The sequence below is a fragment of the Buceros rhinoceros genome, unplaced genomic scaffold, assembly GCF_000710305.1.
Source record: "Buceros rhinoceros silvestris isolate BGI_N320 unplaced genomic scaffold, ASM71030v1 scaffold14632, whole genome shotgun sequence".
NCBI lineage: Eukaryota > Metazoa > Chordata > Aves > Bucerotiformes > Bucerotidae > Buceros > Buceros rhinoceros.
Window position 1 is genome coordinate 1 of NW_010398439.1, and position 19,569 is coordinate 19,569.

General features: G+C 42.4%; 1 protein-coding gene across 1 annotated transcript in view; it reads left to right on the forward strand.

The window, feature by feature from the left end:
- Window positions 1-431: 431 nt before the first annotated feature.
- Window positions 432-19,569, forward strand: part of LOC104488993 (inositol 1,4,5-trisphosphate receptor type 2-like) — a gene marked incomplete at both ends in the record, with an annotated part of 45,581 nt that continues 26,443 nt past the window's right edge. The window contains 2 exons of the mRNA XM_010131106.1: window positions 432-551; window positions 18,158-18,265. Of these exons, the coding sequence (XP_010129408.1) occupies window positions 432-551; window positions 18,158-18,265 (228 nt within the window). The remainder of the gene's footprint in view (window positions 552-18,157; window positions 18,266-19,569) is intronic.

Consider the following 19,569-nt stretch of genomic DNA (forward strand, 5'->3'; position numbering starts at 1 on the left):
CGCCCCGCCCCCGCCGCCCCCCGCCGTTGGTCCTGTAGGAGGCTTTTGACTGTTTTGGAATTAGGCAGGGATGTTTTCTGTTAAACTGTGTGGCGAACACTGAGTGACGTTGCAGCAGGCTCTGTCCAGGGGGTGCACAACCTTGGCTGCCATGTCTGCAGAGCTGTCTTTAAAAGCATTTGGGAAAACACCTGCTTGCAAAGGCTCAGCATTCCTCTTCCTTTCTCGTGATTGCAGTTTTGCTGGTGAGAAATGTAGTGATTTGGAGCGTCACAAATTCAAGCGTTTCACAGACTGCTTGCTCTTCTTGCAGAACTGCAGGGCACTCATCCAGGCTTGAGCTGAACAAAGCAAGTACGTCCAAACATAACGTGCTTTTTCCCCAAGAACGATACTTATGTGACCTGTTTCTGGCTGGGTTTGTGTTGCAGGTGGATGTGATGAAGAACGCCTATAACCAAGGCCTTGAATGTGACCATGCTGAGGAGAACGGAGATGACGGCATCTCCCCAAAAGACGTTGGGCATAATATCTATATTTTGGCACATCAGGTATGTCTTATTTGTGTGTGACTACTTCCAGAGAAGTATTATATGGTTAAACTCCTCACAAAACCTGTCTACTCAAAAAAGATGAGTTTTCCCTTGTGATTTCTGGCTCATGTTTGTGAACAACACAACTTTATCTGGAAAGTTGCTGCGAGCAGGCCAAGTGAGCAGTCTCCCTGGATGTGTGGGCGCTCTGCAGGATTTGGTGGGCTCTGTTTGTGTGAAATGTCAACGTAGAGCAAAACAGTTAATGTCCACTTGGCTTCGTCTTCTTCTAACATTAACAGCTCGTTTATATCAATCAAATCATAAATCATTATTGATGTATTTCAGATAGTAGCTTCAGTTGTGATAACAAGTGAACTTGAATGAGAAGATTCTTGTTATTTTAGATATATTAGTTAGCTAATAAGAATTATTGGGCCTTTTTACTGTTTTCTCTTTTCAAATTATGTTGTAGTGCCCTCAAACATTTTCTGATTGCTTTGCTTCTCTGCTGGTAAAGGTAGAATACACTGAAGATTTTTCTTGAATGGAATATTAATTCTTCAGAGCAGTTGGTATCAAAAGTAGTGTATCTTTCACTTATGGTAGGAGTATTGAAAAGTTTTTTAATTAAAAAAAACCCAAAGACCACCGATTTCTTGATTGTATCTTAAATGATAGCATTTGGTATTTCATATAAGGGACAAATTTTTTAGAAGTGTTTTTACTCAGTAAGAAGAAATAAACAGGTGGGGATAGGGAGTGTTCTACATTCATATTAAGTGTTGTTAGGAATTGAATACTCAATGGAAAAAGAAAATGAAGCCGTCTGTAGTTACCCTAGTATTACGCAACGTTTCCTTCAAGCAAGGAGTGCAAGTTACGGAGTTACACTTGCATGTTTGCAGCACATTTAAATAAGTCAGTCTTGTTATTATATTGTGTTGACCATGTTCTACTCTTGTGCTAAGTGTTGGACTATACGTAAGATACCCATCGAAGAGGATAGACTTTTTAGGAAGCATCTGTAGCTCCTTACCTTTTATGGCTTTTTACTTCTTGTCTGAATGCTCATAATGAAAATTTAAATGCCTGCCAAATCAAAATGTTGGTATTTTATGTCTTCTGCCTACAATTTGTGTTTAATGAGTTAACAAGGTTTGTGACAGTGGAAAATAATTTTGGGGGAGTAGAGTATAGGTCTAAAACTATATATGAAGTGGGGTCATTCTACAAAAGAGGTCACTACCAAGGGTACAGTAGCTAGCTGAGGTGTAGATTAAGCCCTGTCCCTAGATACATATTCAGGGTGCTGGGGAGCTCCACGATGCCACTTCACAGCTAGTCAAAGAGTCAGAATTTTGATTGCATAAGGCTGGATATTTTCACAGCAACTTACCGTACATTTCTGTAACACAGTACGTGCGTGTGTTTCCAATAGCTTTGCACCCGTGTTAAGCCCCATACCAAAACAAAGCGAAAGAAGGGCGGGCCGTCTGGGGCCTCTCCTCTGCTTATGAAAAGCTATGATTCTTGGCACAGGACTGCTCATCTTTCACCCCAAACTCTTTCCATGTGTGCCCTTTCCCTTGCTCCGGAATGGGCAGGGTGGGAGCACGGTCCCTCCTCAGTAAGGCCATTGTTGCTGGGTTCCTTTGCTGGCTCCAAACACCCTCGTATTCTTTGCTTTGTCAAAGTGGCATTTGAGTGCCTGGGCCTTCCACTCGGCTTCCCTGACCTGATTTACACAATATTTTCTTGCTGTGCTCCTTACAGTTTCACAGTTCATCTGACTTATTTTTTTTCTACAGCCGGTGTGGCCCTTCACTCACTTTTCCGAGACTTGTTTGTGACCACTTGCTCTAGTCACAGCTTTTTGGTCCCTCTATAATAGCAGAATCAAGACCAAGAGTTCCTCTTTTTGCTGTTAGGACTGTCAAACATAGATAGTTTATTTTGGGTCGTTCAGACTTTCAGTTTTTGTCGTTGCACTATTCAGGGTGTTCTGGTTGGTTCTGCATTTTGCCACCACTGCATCCTCCTGTGCCCTTCCTGTGGTGGATTTTACCAGAAACAAAAGGCATTCTTGTAAATGTTTGACCCACAGTACATAGACAGTTATAAATAAGTCACAAGCAAGACTGAGATTTCTCTACTAAATCTCCTTTACAGTCTCCCAACCCTTACCCCAAATGTATATGCAGTCACATGCATGCAAGTTCACGCGTGCATTTGTACCTCTCTCTCTCTCACACACACTGAGGTGTGTGGACACAGCATTCTGGCACACGATGGTAAGACACTGCCTGTTAAATATGCTGTGCCGTGACAGTTACCACGTCTCTTCCACCTGTTTCTCTGTCCTCTCTTTTCTGTCCTTTATTTCTTCACCTTCCTCGAGTCTGCCACGTACCATAACTGTGCTGCGTCCCCTGCTGACTCCAGACTGTCTGGACACTGCTGCTCCTCACTTTTGATGTAATATGTGCAGAGAGGAGAAGGGAGTGCCACTGAGAGAAAGCAGAACTGACTTACTCATGAGGAGCTCCCCAGAGATGCACCCTGATACTGCAGCCTGGCTTTGGGGTAGAGACTTCTTACAGATGTAGCTCTTCTACAGCCACTTATGGACGAGTGACACAAACTGGTGTTTAAGATCACATCCTGGAAAAGTAAGCCTGTTCTTGCTAGATAGAGAGTGTTCACAATTCTCTTGAAAATCTGTGGAGGAGATTCTGTTTTCTTTGTCTTGTTCAAATGTCATGTCAGAGCCAAGCCTTGAACTTGGCTAATTTCTTGCAGTAGTCTCTGGTGAATGCCAGTGGTCTGTTACGGATAGTTCCCTCAGCTCGTATACCTCTTCAAGCCTCAGTCAACATGTATCGGTGTGGTATTTTGATTGCTGTCCTTTAAAGTGATCGTGTTAAAGCAGCCTACACTTCCTTTTGCAAAGCTCTTAAGGCTGTCTGCAGAGAGACTTCATCTTGTTGTGACGTGTCCGTAGAGATTGCAAAAGCTTTTCACATAGTAGCACAAAAAACTTCCTTACTTACTTCTCACATGCAAAAGCATTAGTGTAGGAGAATCAAGTTTTTTAAATGGCTAACCACCTCCCCCCAAAAAAGAAATCATAAAAGGCTGAAGAAATCCTCTTGCTTTTCAGATGACTGCTTGATCTTGCTACTTGTTAGTTACAACAAAGTATTTCAGTTGTCTGTAAAGTTAAAAAAAAGCTTTCTTGGAGTTACTGGTGTTTCTGTGAGGTTCATGACCCTGTTGCATTTACTGTGAAGGAAGATAAGGCACTGGTTATAACCTCATTTGCATGCACTTAGGTGCTTCTGTCGACAGAAAATACTTCGGAGTGTTTCTCTGTGTTTTTCAGCTAAATGCAAACTGTCTAAATCAGGCACGAAGCCCAAGCTAACGCACTGTACCTTCCGGCAGGGCCTTTATTCATGAGGCTCAGAAGAACATGAAATAATTGTACATAGCTTCTAGTCCGCTTGCAGCATGAGAAGAGCGCACTTTCATCTCCCTGTAAAGCTGTGTAGCCACGTCCTTGATCTAGAAGGATGTGAGAGGGTAGGGAGCAGGGAGGCAAATTGTAATATTGTTACAAAATTTTCAAATGTGCAATGTCTTACGATTTCCTCCATCGGGTACCCAGAGCTGTTGCTAGAGTATAGGCATACTGACCTAACATGTCACCCCTTTCACGATGCATGTTCTGTGCTGTCAGACTAGCAAAATGTTTACTCAACTGCTCGATTTTAAGTGTATTCTTAAATGCCTGCTGGAGAGGGAGCATGGGTCTTGGAATACCTTGTACCGTCCAGGTGAATAGAAGGGGTGTTTGGGGTTTTTTATGAGGTTAGGCTAAAATCTTACTTAAATTTTAATGGAGTACCAAAAGGCCTTTTGTTTATATAAATTCCCGGTGGCACCAAGACTTAATGAAAAATCATTTCCTCCAGCCAGTAATGTTAGAAAAAATTAACTCTGCTTTATATCAATGCAGGTATACAGCATAAATGAAATTTCTGTGGGTTTCTGTTTAGCGTGTCGTTCTGTATCTTTCAGCAGGTTTGAGTACAGCAAGGACTGGTGCTCCCTTCATTTCCCACATCAGTGCTGCACACAGAACTGTGTAGTTTTGGGACTTCTTTATAGTACAGCAGAACAAATAAATGAGAATTGTAATAGTGGTTTCAGAAGTTTTTCGGAATTACTCTTCCTTTCTACAGGATTTTGAAGCAGTTAAAAACTTCTGTTAATTTTGTTCCGCACCTTCCCCCCCACCCCCGAAGTAGGTGGCATTACCCAGTGCCACAGGTAAAGACACCAAGCCAGAAGCAGCTACAGACTGCAAGTCATTAGCTGTGACGGGAAACAGATACAGCTTGCTAGACCCCCAGTGCTTTGCTTTAACTGCGGCATCGAGTGTCCTGCGCTTACTTGATCCCAGCTGCTTCAGGAATGCAGAAAATTGGCATTTATCAGGTAGTACAGCTGAGAAGTGCATAACCACTGAGCACGTTAGTGCTGCGTGAGTCTTTTTAAAGAGGTCATGCTAATGTATATTTTTCAAATTAACTTTCCTGTGCTGCTAATGTGGATCATTAAGGCAAGAAGAGCTTTCACAACATAGTGGATACAAGTATGTGCCTGTGTGTGAGGAAGGTATTAAGGCTTAAGGGTTTTGTGGATAGTTATTTTTGGTGGTGTAACTTGGAACAGCTGGCTTTCCTTCCCTTAGCTGTATTTTACATTTAGACAGATGAACTTAGACCTTGGTCCTCCTTTTCCCTTGAGTTTGTGTGTGTATGCATAAAATAAAACACATTTTTTAAAGCATATACTATGAAGTAAATGTGAATTGTTGTACCTATCCATTTGTCTTGACCCCCATATAATTCAAGTCAGGTGAAGGGATTCAATGGCAAGACGTTGCTTAAATGAGACAGGTGCTCGTTTTCTGTGGCTTAATATATGGAGAACATGAGAAATAACACTGCAAATGTGTGCCCCCAAATGAGAAATATGATCACTGTATGTACCTTGTCCTTTAGAATGGGAGGCTTTTGGAACTAGCTGGATTGTACCAGGCAGACAAAACAGTATTCTGCGTGAAGTAAGTGTGACTGTGGTCCAGGGTAGAGTTGGGGTGAAATTTGACTGTTAAAAAAAAGTTGATGAAGGCAGCAGAAATTAATTACTTAATACAGTGCATTGTTAAGCACCTTCTGTAAGACCCAGGAAAGAAACACTTGGGACGCTATTAGGATAAGGAACAGGTGGAACCATTTACAACTGCCAGTAGTCTCCAGTGGGCATTAACTAGCTGAAGCAATCATATCACGGTTATACCGTGGAAAAGGGATGAACAGAAGCCGGGTGGAAAAGTCTTGCAAGAACAACTTCACCCTTGATGGCGATGTTGCCGTTACTGACCTGTATCATTTGCTAAAAGAGGTCTCTCCGTCCTTGTGTTCCCAGAGCATTTTACTCTGAAAGATATGCTTATCCTCAACCAGCTGGGAAGCAGCTTTCAGCTCCAGCAGTGATCCTTCAGAAGAGCTGGGATATGGGGACCACACTGGTTCAGTAGATTTTTAAGGTTGCTGACCTCTTTCTGCCCATCCTCTGCCTCAGGTAGATGCTTTGCTCAAAAGTGGAGCTGTGGCCCAGTAGCCCCATAAGTTCTGTCTTTACAAAACGTTAGGTTGTGTCTAGGTTCTACTGACAAAACCCCTGAATGAAATGGCTTGGTTTCTTTGAATTTTTATACACCTCTGATGTACTGGTGCACCCTAAAAAGTGGTGTCTTCAGTGTATGAGAATGGGATTTTGGAATAAAGACCCAAATGCAAAAAGGTCTGAGCCTGTCTGGTCTAAATGGGTGTATTGTTTCAGACTCGTTAGCTATCTTGAGTGAAAATACGGATCAGTCACATCTTGCGTGGCAATGACCATTTTCAAATTTTGCAGCTGATATGAGCAAGCAGCAACTGGCAGGTATTATTGGAGGCTGTTTTCCCAAGCACCTTATGATGACAAATGGAGAAAAATACTATACACAAATAAACAGGACTAACTTTTGAGACCAGAAGATGATCAAATCTATCCTTTAGGATAAACCTGTCCTTCTGAATGAATAGCTGTGAGTTTGTTCAATAAGGATGCTCACTTTCTGCAGGACAGGTAGAATTTTGTGAGCTAAAGCATGACATTTTTTGCAAGGCTTTGCTGAGGTTTGCAGTTTAGGGGAGGAGGTTTTGTTGTTGTTTGTTACCCTCTCCTTAACAGGGAAGCTCTTGCTGATAGCAAGCGCCAAAACAAAGGGCTAATGGGGACCAGTCCCAGACTGTCAGGGGGCTTGTGATCCTGCCAGTCCTGAAACTTCTCATAGAACTTTTATGCTCCACATGTTGTTTTGTAGTTGTCCCAATGAGACAGGCTGTGGCAGCAAAATGACACCGGCTAATTAAATGTCAGCAGAATCAGAAGCTGTTGCAAGGCTTTTACGCTTAGATTGCCAGGATTGAAACAGAAGCCAATGATGCACATCATCCGCCTTGCAGCTCGTTAGGGTAGTGTGTAACTCTGCATTCAGCCAGCTATGGTACAGAGACACAGTATGGAGGCTGCCACAAAGGCTTGACACTAATGAGCACCTGAAAGATTAAACAAATGTCTGTGGCTGCTCTTAGGTCTGAAGTTAAAACCTTGGCAGCATGTGCTTCATTGTTAGGTCTCAGGTTAAAACCTTGGCAACTTATCCTTTGATGTTTTCTTTTTCTGTCCTCCTCCTAGGAGGAATTTATCTCAGAATCCTGTCGTGACTTTGACAGGGTCCTGCATGGGGACCTCTGTTTTCCCTCTGGAGTCAAGCAGAATCACAGAATCATCTGGTTGGAAGAGATCTTTAAGATCATCGAGTCCAACCGTTCCCCCTGCACTGCCAGGGTCCCTAAACCACGTCCCTCAGCACCACATCTACACATCTTTCAAACACCTCCAGGGATGGGGCCTCCACCACCTCCCTGGGCAGCCTGCTCCAATGCTTAATAACCCTCTGTGTAAAGAAATTTTTCCTGTTATCCAACGTAAATTTCCCCTGATGCAACTTCAGGACATTTCCTCTTGTGCTGTCATTCGTAACACGGGAGTCCTGTTGACTTAGGCTGATAAGAGCTGCTAAGATTCAGGCTAGAGTTTTTTGCTGTGGGCTGGCCCCAAAGGTTTTATTTTCATTTTTCTGGCTCTGCTTCTCTAGAGTAAGACCATGTGTCTATTATACATGCATGTGTGTTTTATTCTATGTAGTATGAATGAGGGATATATCCTCTTTGGCTGTGGTGACTGTGCATTTCACTAGTGCACATGTGCCCTTAATATTTCTGCTCTGTGGGTTTGTTCTGTCTTTAACTTCTGTAATCCTATGCCCTTGTGTTCTGTGGTTTACGTGATGTTTTCATTATTGAGAAATATATTTTATTGGTGTTGGGCCCCAAACATTGCACCAGAAGAAATATATCCTTTCTTTGTCAAAGTTCGTGGTTTTACTCTAAAAATGGGCTGTGAGACGATGACATACTGTTAAAGGCATTCTCTGCTCTCAGGCTTATTTGCAGTCCTGTATTAGTAATGAACATTCTGTCTTTTTATTGCTATCTATCTGAAGCAGCATGGGCTGGGGAGAATGACTTCTCCTTTGGTTCTGTATCACCAGCAGAGCAGTTACTTAGCTTCCCAGTTTAAGAACAGTCTTCATTTAGCCATATCCTCAGCTGGTCTACGTGGGAATGCCTCTGCTGAAAGTGGGCAACACTGATTTATACTAGTGGAGAACTTTACCTGTTGCCCTTAAACTGTACTCTTACCCTAGAGCTCGCTGCTTGCATCTGGCATACAAAGTCTTCATGGGCAAAGAAGAGGATGGCTTGAATTTTTCAATTGAAATCGCATGGATGAGTGTTAAGTAGAATTAAAAATTATTTTACTTGTAAACTGAGTAAACTCAGCCCACAAGCCGTTGAGAGACAATAAAAGCAGAACCACATAGTGCCATCCTTACAAATTCACTCTTCAAAGCAGACTGCACTTTCAGATGCCTCAAGTATGGTGCATATGTATTGTCTGCTCAGAAATGTATGTGATGTTACTCTCTGTTTTGTTCAGATTGCAGAAAACACCCCTTATTAAGAAAGCTGAATTACACGAAGTGTTGAGTTGTAATAATCTGCTGTAGGTGAAGTCTTGCTCTGAAGGCAGAACTAGGGCTTCTTCATTAGAGGTGACCTTCAAATGAACCAAAGTGCTCTTTTTCTTATATCTAAAGCACAACTAAAACGTTTCACTCGAAGCTAGAAGGATCTTGCTTTGTTTGTTTTCAGGGGAAGTGAGGGTAACCTTGGAAATATCACGAAAGTGAAGTCTGGCCTTACTTAATATTATCAGAGCAGTTCTAATGGGCCTCACACATCTGCATTGTAAAATCCTACACCTTAATGAAAAAGGGGAGGGGGGCGTCTTCTCCAACAAATATTTTATCCCTCTCAATTATTCAGAAGTTACTGAAGTAATTACAGGTTAACAAAAAATGAAAAGCATTAAACAGAATGTCAAAATGTGTCTGTTCCTCACAGTTTCTCAGTTTTAACTCTCATCTCCTCTGATGTAATAACTTAATTTGGTATCTCAGTCATCATAGAATTTTCCAGAATAGACAAGCTCTGAATTTGTAATCTACAATTAGACAGAGCTCCCTTAGTTGCCGTACTCTTTATTTCACTTAACACAGTGCCGAAAACTGAAAATAAGATCCACCTTGCACTTCCTCTGAGGCAGCTTTAAGAGTTACTGATGAAAATTTCCAGCAGTGAAATTTAGTTTTAACAGCTGATTATGCTTTCATACACCAGAATTGATCAGTTGCTTATGACTACCAGTAGTTTTACAGGAGCAAAACACCTTCAGACCTGTATGTGGATAAGCATCTTATCAACGGTTAAAGAAATTGTTCCTCTCCTGTTATGTGTGGGCAAGGTTTTTTAGAATGAAAACCATGAATTACATTACGTGAATGACGATCTGTAATAGCCTTAAATGACCTTGGTCTTTGAAGCTTTTTCTTTCCGTGAGTCTGCAGAGCACCATGTAGCCTCTAGTTCGCTGGATAAAGCAACGTGAATGTCTGATGAGGAGAGAGATGACATTTTTACCCTATTGTGCTTCCCCCGGGAACTGTTATTTCATAGGTGCCCGGTGAAAGTGCTCTCCTGAGGACAGTAGCCGTACTACGAAGTTGGAAAGAGCAATTCACCATTTTACTTTGTCTTCTTGCTATTCCTATGCCCCTGGTTTTTTTTCTTTGAAATGTATTTTGCTCTGCTAATTGGAGGGTGGGGCAAACGTTCCACAGCACTATTTAAAAAGCTGGAAAATCTCTCTAATTATTTGGAGGGAGACATCTCTCAGTTCCTGTCTATCTCCACAGTTGGTAAGTGCCCCGTTTTGTCCCCCACAGAGTGCATACATCAGACCCCTGCAGAGACTAGGAAATGAACGTCTTTTGTGAATCTGACAGATTGCAGCTTCAGCTGTTTACTTGCTTTACTAGTCTCATATGTTTTTGACCCTGAAAGACCAAGTTCTGGTTTTCTGGGTATTGTAGAAATCCTGTTGATGAGGTTGGATACTAACAGGATTGTCTGTGAACAGGCTTTTTACTTTGCTCTTGTGGTAACGACTGAAAGGACCACGTAATAGCCCTACTCGAATGCTTGAGTCACCAAGCCTGAGCCATGATACCAAGTTGCAGCTGAGGACTTAAGCCTCTTGATAGATGACTTACCCCAGCCTCTACAGCGTAGGCACAACAGCCGTCTTCCAAGCTGTACCTGCATGTACAAGAGGTGATGGTATCATGGACTGGGTGGTGAACTGCATCCAGCCTTAAGCTGGATCACAGTGTGCAAAAGACACCATGACATACGTATGAGATGAGACTTAAGGGTGGGAAAACGTGAGAAAGGAGTCAGTGAAGCAAGTCTCGCACTTCAGGTCAGAGACTGAGCTGGTTTCCATGTAGTTTGGGTAGGCCCTGCAGAAGAGGATGAGCCAGCCCTTTCTGGAAGTATCAACCCGTTAGTTACTTTCCGCTCTCCTCTTGGTGCCAGAGGAAGGGAGGTTGACTGCCAGTCAACATCTTGTAGCCTTATGGCTTACAGATGGAAGTATGTCCATGCTTAAGACTTAAAGACTTAAAACTGTGGTTCCCCTCTCTATGTTGCCCTCAAAATAAGTCATAAACTGTTACGCCTTTTGTTTTTGCTAGCCTTCCTGTTCTTTAGAAGCCACGTACTAGACAGCAGTAGACAGCTATTTTGCAGAGAGTCGCTGTTCTGAATGGGAAACCTAGAAAGTAAAGTGCTTGGTGCAGAAGGATTTTGAGAGTTCCTGAAAAGGCTATGCCATTCGCAGTTGTCTGATCTCAGGTGTGTGTATGCAATTTGTATGTATATGAAGTGTTGGCTTTGAGGTGAACAATTCTCTTGCTGAGTGCATTTGGGATCCATATGCTTGCTGTTCTCTTGCTGGTTTTGGTCTTTCTCATACTGGGTCTGTACAGTGTTGATGAGCATTCCAGTAAGGTCTTATTTTGGGCACAGTGCTTTTTCTGCCTTTCATAGAAGTTGCATGTGACTGGGGTCTTCTTCCTTGTTATGCTGTGAAGAGGAGTAGTTGCAGTAACTCTGCTCTCTTTTTGTTCCTTTTCTGTTTAACTTTCTTGTTACATCATATCTGATGCTTCCATCATCTTCTTTCTTCCCTTCAGTAAATTTTGCTTACAGTAATCATAAGATGCAGCCTACGCATGCAGTTGTGTCATCCTGTTGGAACGCTCTGGATTGCATACTGCTGTCCACATCCTGCTTTCAGTACGGTCAGTGTTCATGAAAAAACAAATGTGACCGATGTACATGTTGAGCCAGCTTGGCTCATGTGGGTGCAGCTGTCCACGACAGTTTACACATAGCCTGCAGAGATGTTTCACATCCACCCCCGTGTTAATTGTGTTTTGTTGCAACACATTTTATCTGACCTGAACTTTCCCCACATGTACACTTTTCGTTTTTGGTAAGTAAGCTTTGCCTGCAAAAGAAATTACAAATACAAATGGAAGTAAAGCTCACTGAAATACTAGCAAGTCTTTTTGTCTTCTGCTGGCTTACATTAAGGATGAGAGAACAGCAAAAACCTCAGCAAAAATAGCAATGAAATTACTATGGGGGCTGCAAATACAGTAGTGATAGAGATCACTTAACTGTGGTTGTTTCTCTTATGTGATAATGTCACGCTTGATTTCTCCCTTCCCTGTGAGGTAGATCACTATTATCCACAATTTGTAGCACCTATCACGTGGAGGCTGGGGAGGAGAGGTGGTGTCTCAGAGGTTACTTGAGGCCATGGAAGACCCAGCAACAGCATTCAGTGCCTGGACCACCCAGGGCCCTTGCTCATGTACCACAAACCATCAAGAAAAGATTAACTCTGAACCCTTTTGGTTGCTCTATACAGTATAATAATCTAAATTAAATCAATGAATACTTGATTTGAGAGTCTCCCGTTGCTCCAGCCCTGCTGTTCCTAATGTTTGTTAACAGATTGCTTTGAGGTAGTGCAAAGGTGCAACTGTCTAAAACTGTAATGACTTCTGGAGAGGAAGTTGCCCTGCGTATTGCAGAAAGCACCCTTCAGTTTTGGTTGGAGCGTGGGAAGTTGAGAAGTTATTACTGTTAGTACAGCCAGTTGGAATAAACATTTCTGCTCAGTTATGGTTAAGATGACATTTCTCTTTTCCTTGCTTTCTCTCTCTCCTTGTGTACCGATGGAATAGGAGCGTTTTCATTTGCCCTGGGCTGGGAGCTGGTGTGTGGTAAGGTCCTGGCACGCCAAGGAAGAGGATCACATTTTCTGTCTGCTGTCCTCTTCAGTCTCTCACTCATCCTCTTTGCCACTCCCTCAACTTTCTTTTTACTGTTGTTTCTCTGTCCTTGAGGTTTTTCTTGTCAATTCCCAGGCAGCTTTTTTTGTATTTTCTTGCTCTCTAAGCAGAACATGAAACATTTGGTGACATGACTGGGGTTTCCCCTTGCGGGGGGGTTAGTGACTTTCCCCAAGATCTGTAGTGGCCTCTCTCTGCCCTGGCACCCTAGACAGGGCTGACCGGCACACGCGGAGGGTTGTCTGGTGAGCTGCAGCTGGGGCACGCGGTAAGGACAGAGATGGCACTGTGCAGTGCTATAGCTTGGAAGTGCAGCACACATCCAGTTGCCTCCCCAAAACAACTCCCAGTCCCCAGCATGCTCCAGACTGATTGCCTAACCCAGTGCCCCTACCCTGTCACATATGCCTGCCTGCCAGGTGTCTCCCCCATCAGAGAACAGCCTTACTGCTGCCTAAAAACTGGAGAGAATTGGTGACAAGAATAATAATTTTAAAAATAATTTTGTTTCTATTTTTTTAGGTGTTTGTAACGCTTCTTAATAATAACACTGTAAATATAAGGTATTTCAAGGCACAGAAACTATTTGTGTCTTTATTTGTGTTTCTCGGCCAGTTTTCCAGAGCTTGTAGTAAAACCCTGCTGGCCTTTTTTTAACAAATCAGTTTGACATGTTTGATGCTTTGCCAGTGACTGACTGTTCTGTGAAAACCCTGATTGCTTGCAGGACTCTAAGCCTTACCCATTTAGATCCCTTTGTACCATTTTAGTAATAAGAAGTCACCTTTACCCCCCAGGTTTGTCAATCTCAAAATGCCAGAGAGTGAAATAGATCTCACAGAATCTGGGGTTCTTCAGCCTCCTGTTTCTAACTCCGATTTCTGGGACGCCTGTCCTTTTTTGGGGCCTGAGGCAAAGCCTGGTGGAATCAGCAGGAGTTGTGACAACCATCTCAGATGTGTGCTGAGTTAGACCTCATCCCTCTGGTGAGGGCTGAGCTGCAGGGGACAGCCTTGGAGTTTGTAAGTTACAACCAGGGACTGACATGTTCTTGTGAAAGTGTGGAAGGGGTCTGTGTTTTACAGAGGTAATGAAAAGTGGAGAATTACTTTCTCTTTTTCCACATGCATACGCATATGTACATACGTATTTTGGCAAACCAGTCTTGTATCCCCAGTCACTGAGTTATTGACAGGCTGGCGACATGAACGTTCACAGCTTTGAGTCACTTCTTCTTTGAGAACATTTAAATAACTGCATTTTTGTTCATGCAAATCTTGACTTTAAAACAAAAAGCCTGAAGGAAACCAATTTATTGTTAATTGTAAAAGATGGGTCTGCTGCAGTTTTCCACACAGCTGATCATATATAGAATCCCCGATGATTAGCAGTTCTCGATTTGTAATCGTGTTGCGTGCGGAGTTTAGACTGCGTATGACTTGTAATTCTGTCATTTGCCTCTACTGTTTCTTTATTAATGTCTTCAGCATTCTCGCTCTGTCCTCAATCTTTCACATTTTGTACTGATGCTTTATTACAATGTTTTCCAAAGTTTTTAAGTAAGAATCTTTCAAGGTGAGTATCAGTCCTCTCTCAGGAACTGACTGAAAACCAAATGATCTTTATTCATATAGCTTTTGCCTTACAAATCCCCTTTTTGGAAATCACTGCTCCATTGTATGCTATTGCTTCTTTATCCCTACACATGCCTTGGTGAGCAGCAAAATACAGTGTTGATGTCTAAAATATTGTTACTTGGCGTGGTTGATGGGTAAGTGGATGACTGACTGAGTTTTCTCCCCAGAGGTTATTTTGAGGGGGATCTTTGCAAATTCAGGCTGTAGCGATGGTTATTTTTTGTATCAGTTACACTTGCCATGCATTTTTGAGCTTTGCTTTGCAAACAGAAATGAGGCTGTTATTTTCACTACAGTTGCCATTGTCCCTGCCCATCCAGTGTCCTTCAGCTGCCCCAAAAGATACATGCAGCTCTTTGGAAATAACACTTAACTACATCACGGGAGTCAAATGTAAAATAGAAGTCATTCAGAGCTCGCACAGCCTTTACGTGTCAGTCACAGACTGTCACCGAGGGTGTGTTATAGGCTTGGATAAGCTTTTACGTATTTTAGGTTCACAGTTTGTCATTACATTTTTATTTTCATCGCTATGTCTTTGATCTCGCAAAAAGCTCTGTGCTGGTCAGGGAGTCTGTTGACGCAGTCCCCTTTGCCTGTGTGGGCCTTTGAGATCATTACAGGGCAAAGGAAGGATCGTGAAAGCAGAGCTTCAGAAAACACGGTAGTTGCCAAATAAAATAGCATTTCTAAAGCTGTTCCGTGTCTTACTGTGGGCCGCCGCTTCAGATCTGAGCCTTCACAGATTGCTGTCCGCACCATTCTTTCAGTGATGTAGCTGTGGCAGTACAGAAGTATTAGCAGTGCTTATTATTGTGTCAATCCATCCCACATAGGAACTGCAATGCAAGCAGAAAGTAGAACCTTTGCCTTGAGGGTACAGTCTGGAGGTCTAGACTACAGAAGGTAAGTGGATACAGAGGGGCTCTGTACATGCATCAGCATAAGTTACTGCCTGAAAGCGTCGTCCGGTGAAGTACCGTGAAGATCCCTGAACGCACACTGCTTTAAAGTACATGGCTGCTGTTCACCCGCAGCCTGAGAGTGAAATACGCACTGCATCAACCCCGTGTAAAATGAGCGGCGTTCTGTTCACGCGCTGTGCTAGTGTGTGAACCTCACAAGAGGGCTGAGGTGGTCTTCCCTGCTAGTTCATCTGGTAAGGGAACTCCTGTTACTGATATTTATTGAGATACTTTTACGGTGAAACTTATGGACAGTTAAAAGCGTGTCAGGAAGCAATACCTTGAGATTTCATATGGTTTACAAATGGCATTTCGAATTACGTATGCAAATTCAAGTGTATTTATAGAAAAAACGTTTAATGTGGTATTAGTGGAAATTTTTGAACCTGTACATGTCCCTTTCTCCAAACTGGATTAATTTTAATATGAGAAGAACTATCTATGCATCTTTGACTTGTCGTTTATGAGAAAACTCAGAATCTTAGTGGTTGACATTGGAGAGAAAATGATCAAGATACAGGCAAAGTTCCTCTGTATTATGGAAGATGGAAAAAGGGAAGTATGTTTGCTTCTGGTTATACTAATTCATAACTCCAGGCAGGGTGTGATTGCGTTCTGTCTGGTCAGTTCTTTTCTTTGTATCTTAAAGAGATATAGCCAAAGTAAAGGGCATTTGAAGATGAACAAGGAAAATAATTGATTCACAGAGAGCCTTCTGCTTGAGGGAGGGATGGGCAAGGTAGGGATTGTTTTAATTTACAGAGGAGACAAATAAGAGGGGACATGACAGTAGTGAACTTAATGATGAATGATGCCGAGAAGGTGAATTGGGCACTCTTGCTTGCCCTAAGTACAGAAGCAGAGGGACATTCAGTAAAGCTGAAAGGGAAAAATAATAACACTGCTTAAAGGGAATTTTTAAACAGTAACTACTTTGTTTCCACAAGCTCATCTTGTGGAAGCATCTCTGTATGAACGTTGTGGAATGGAATATCCCTTTGGTCAGTTGAGGTCACCTGATGTGGCTGTGTCCCCTTCCAACTCCCTGAGCACCCCTAGCCCATTCACTGTTAGGGTGGTGTGAGGAGCAGAAGAGGCATTGACTTTGTGTAAGCACTGCTGAGCAGTGACTAAAACATCCCTGTGTTATCAACAGTTTCCAGCACAAATCCGAAAGGTAGCCCCGTACTAGCTCTATGAAGAAAATTAACCCTACCCCAGCAAAAACTCATACACTGATGCTGAAACGTGTATTGAGGAGGATGAAAAGAAATGAATTCAAGTTGCCCCACTAAGCATATGAAGGCATACTGCGAAGAGTGCTGACTGGATCAGGTTGTATGACTTGAGTGAAGGAGGAGAACTAGTCAGAGTGTCTTAAAAAAACTATTTAGTCTTAAAAATAAGCAGAAGTTGCATAAGATATATTAATGTGTAATGCGACTAACCATATGTTTGCTAGACAGAGTAAAAGAGTAACTATTCAAGGCAGAAATCTAGTATTGATGGAAAGAATATTGCTCTGCAGTTGACCTCCGTGTGATTTTTTGCCTGTCTCCCTGAATACCTGCTTGTGACCCGTATAGAGGCTGATGCTCTGCCACACTAGCTCAGGGCTCTGCTGCCGGGGACAAGCAGACTTCTGACTGTGAGGAAGTTGTAGGAAGTACATTTTTTCTTTCTGAATATTCCATTCTGGTATTTTCTTGCCTCTGGATATTCTATCTCTTGTTCATCTTTAATTAGTAGGTTTGTATCAAGATCCAGAAGATAATTTATGTTGACCAGTATATTCTAGGGAACTTTGGTAGAGTAAACTGTGTATGTACCTCTCCCGGGCCTCCCTCCCACCCGTTTTTTAGATAAAAAGGGGATGGTGACACATGCAAATAGCTTATAAGCAGTGAGATCACTTCATGGTTAGACTATTACAATCTCTGTTTAGATCCATTGTTACTTTTAGACTAGACCCCTGACACTTTTGTAGATTTGCGATTTCTATTCCTCACCATACTGTGTTCTCTCACGTGGTATAATCCCAATCCGCCTGTGGTCACTTGGGAGCCTAGTTCCCGGGGTCATTTTGAGTGCCGTGCCTGCCTGATTGCTGATGTGTGGGTCTAGTCCGTTGTCATAATGTCAGTGTAGTGATTAAGACTTGGACCATGTCTGCAAGGTTACCTTTCCTTTCCTGCCTCAGTTTTCTACTAAGGAAAGTGAAACAGCTCGGAGTGTCTGGATGAAAAACCGCTCGCTCTGATGTGGGGAAGATGGCATTTTCAGTAGTGTTTCCTCATGCCTTGTAATTAGGTCTTTGTTTCTCACTAATCTAAGGGACATCATGAGTGCATTTGCTGACCTTCTCAGTATTAAACTTTGTGCACCGATCGAGCATTCAAAGTATTTGCTATTCCACGAGAACGGAAGTCTTTTATGAATCATGTAGTTTGTAGGACATAGGTAGTTGTGTGTTTGTGTGTACGTAGGTACTTTGTATACAATCTGTACAGTTAAGAATGTATTTGCCTGCCACTGCAGTCCAGCTGCCTCTGAAACAGTTATGGATGTTATCTTGGCAGCCCTGAAATACCAATCTACAACACAGCGAAGAATAGTTTAACCGTTTGAAATTGCAGAGAAAATTTAATTGTAAATGCAATTACATATCCGGAGGTATGCAAATTTTATGTCTAAACTTAAGCGAAAAGAATCATTCAGTCAAAATTTTTGGCATTTGTTAAAAGCCTCCCAAAAACCATCCTGGCTCCAGGCTAAGCTGCCTTTCATAAATTTCAGCAGACTTGCTGCTGATTTTTTAAGGCTAAATTGTTTCTGTTGTTCTCAAGTAATTACGTGTTTGTTGTTATCTGTGGAAAGAGCCCCACTGTTAGGAGCATGTAACTATATGGGTGGGGTGGGGGGGAAGGAGGATTTGTGTTAGTTAAGGGGAGATGATAAAGCTGAAAACATAGCAGCAGGACATAAATCAGATTTTTTGTCTTTTTCTAGTTGGCTCGTCACAATAAAACATTGCAACAGATGCTGAAACCAGGGTCGGATCCAGATGAAGGAGATGAAGCCTTGAGGTATTACGCCAATCATACAGCGCAGATAGAGGTAAAGAATCGATTGCTAGAAGATTGAATATGAGACAAGTTTGCATCTTGTGCATCGTGTATCACCTCTTTTTAAGCTTCTGAACAGTAAAGATTATTCAAATAATGTGGATTATTTATGAGAAGGAGAAGATTGAATAATATGCTTTTGGTTATGGGAGAAGAAGGAAAGTGGCTCTTTTACAGTAGTTTCCTTGTGTGTTACCAAACACGTTTCATTAGGGAAAAAATGACTGTGGATAATAACTGTGTCGTGAAATGAAGCATAATCTTGTATGGTACATCACTCAAATAATCATGAGGTTCAAACCCAGTGAAGCTAACTGATCAAATTGAAAGTGTGACTGGAGTACAAAGTTTTGAAGTGGTGTGGACATTCAGCTTGGCTTTTGTTTAAAACACCAAGGCTCGGGCTTGTTCAGCAGCTCTGTTCCGTATTTAAAACTTTGCCCCTGCCATGGACTGGCTTTAGATCAAGATCCACAGAGGTATTTAGGTTCTTAACTCTTGCATCAGTTCCTGTGCTGGTACAGATTTCATGGGATTATAGGCATCAGGATACCATCAGGTCATGTTATCCCACCACAGAATAAACGGAAGGCCCACAAGTGCTGGCCCAGGGGACAGCTCAGTGCTACTCTTAACATATTTTAATACTTAGGGTGTTCTCTTACCAGTTATCAACCAAGTTATTTGGGTAGGTTGTAAATTTAGGCATTAAACAAGTGCTGTGGTCTGCTTTTATGTGGTTAACAGCTTCTTCCTTGGTGTAGTTTTTGAAATCTCCTAAAACTTCATGGCTGCAAACTCTGTTCCTTGAACAGAATGGAAGCCTCTATTCGCAGGAAGGCATTTGCAATGTCGTTCTGCAGAACAGCACGTGCAGCTCACCTCGTCGTCTGAGCCCCTGACAGAATGGGAACTGTGCTGTCAGCTTCCCTCACTCAGCCGACCAGGTTAGCTGCTGTTTACACTGTCCCATTGTACAACTGCTGGCCTCCGATACAACTATTTACTCAGGACACTTCAAAATTGCCTGTTCAAATTTCACAGATTGCACATATCCATGGGCAGACACGAGCAGAAGTATCTGTCGGCTTCAACACGAATGTGCTTGACTATGTTACCCTCAAAAATAACTTAAGACAGGTGTTTGTTCAGTATGTTCACATAGTAAGTAAGAACTAACAGAGGGAAGGGAGGGTTCTTTGATGCAGGACTGCGAGTGGAAAAGTGAAACTCAGCTGAACATTGCTGTTACATCAAATGGGTGTTCACTGGTCGTTCTCTGAAAGCAATCCTGGG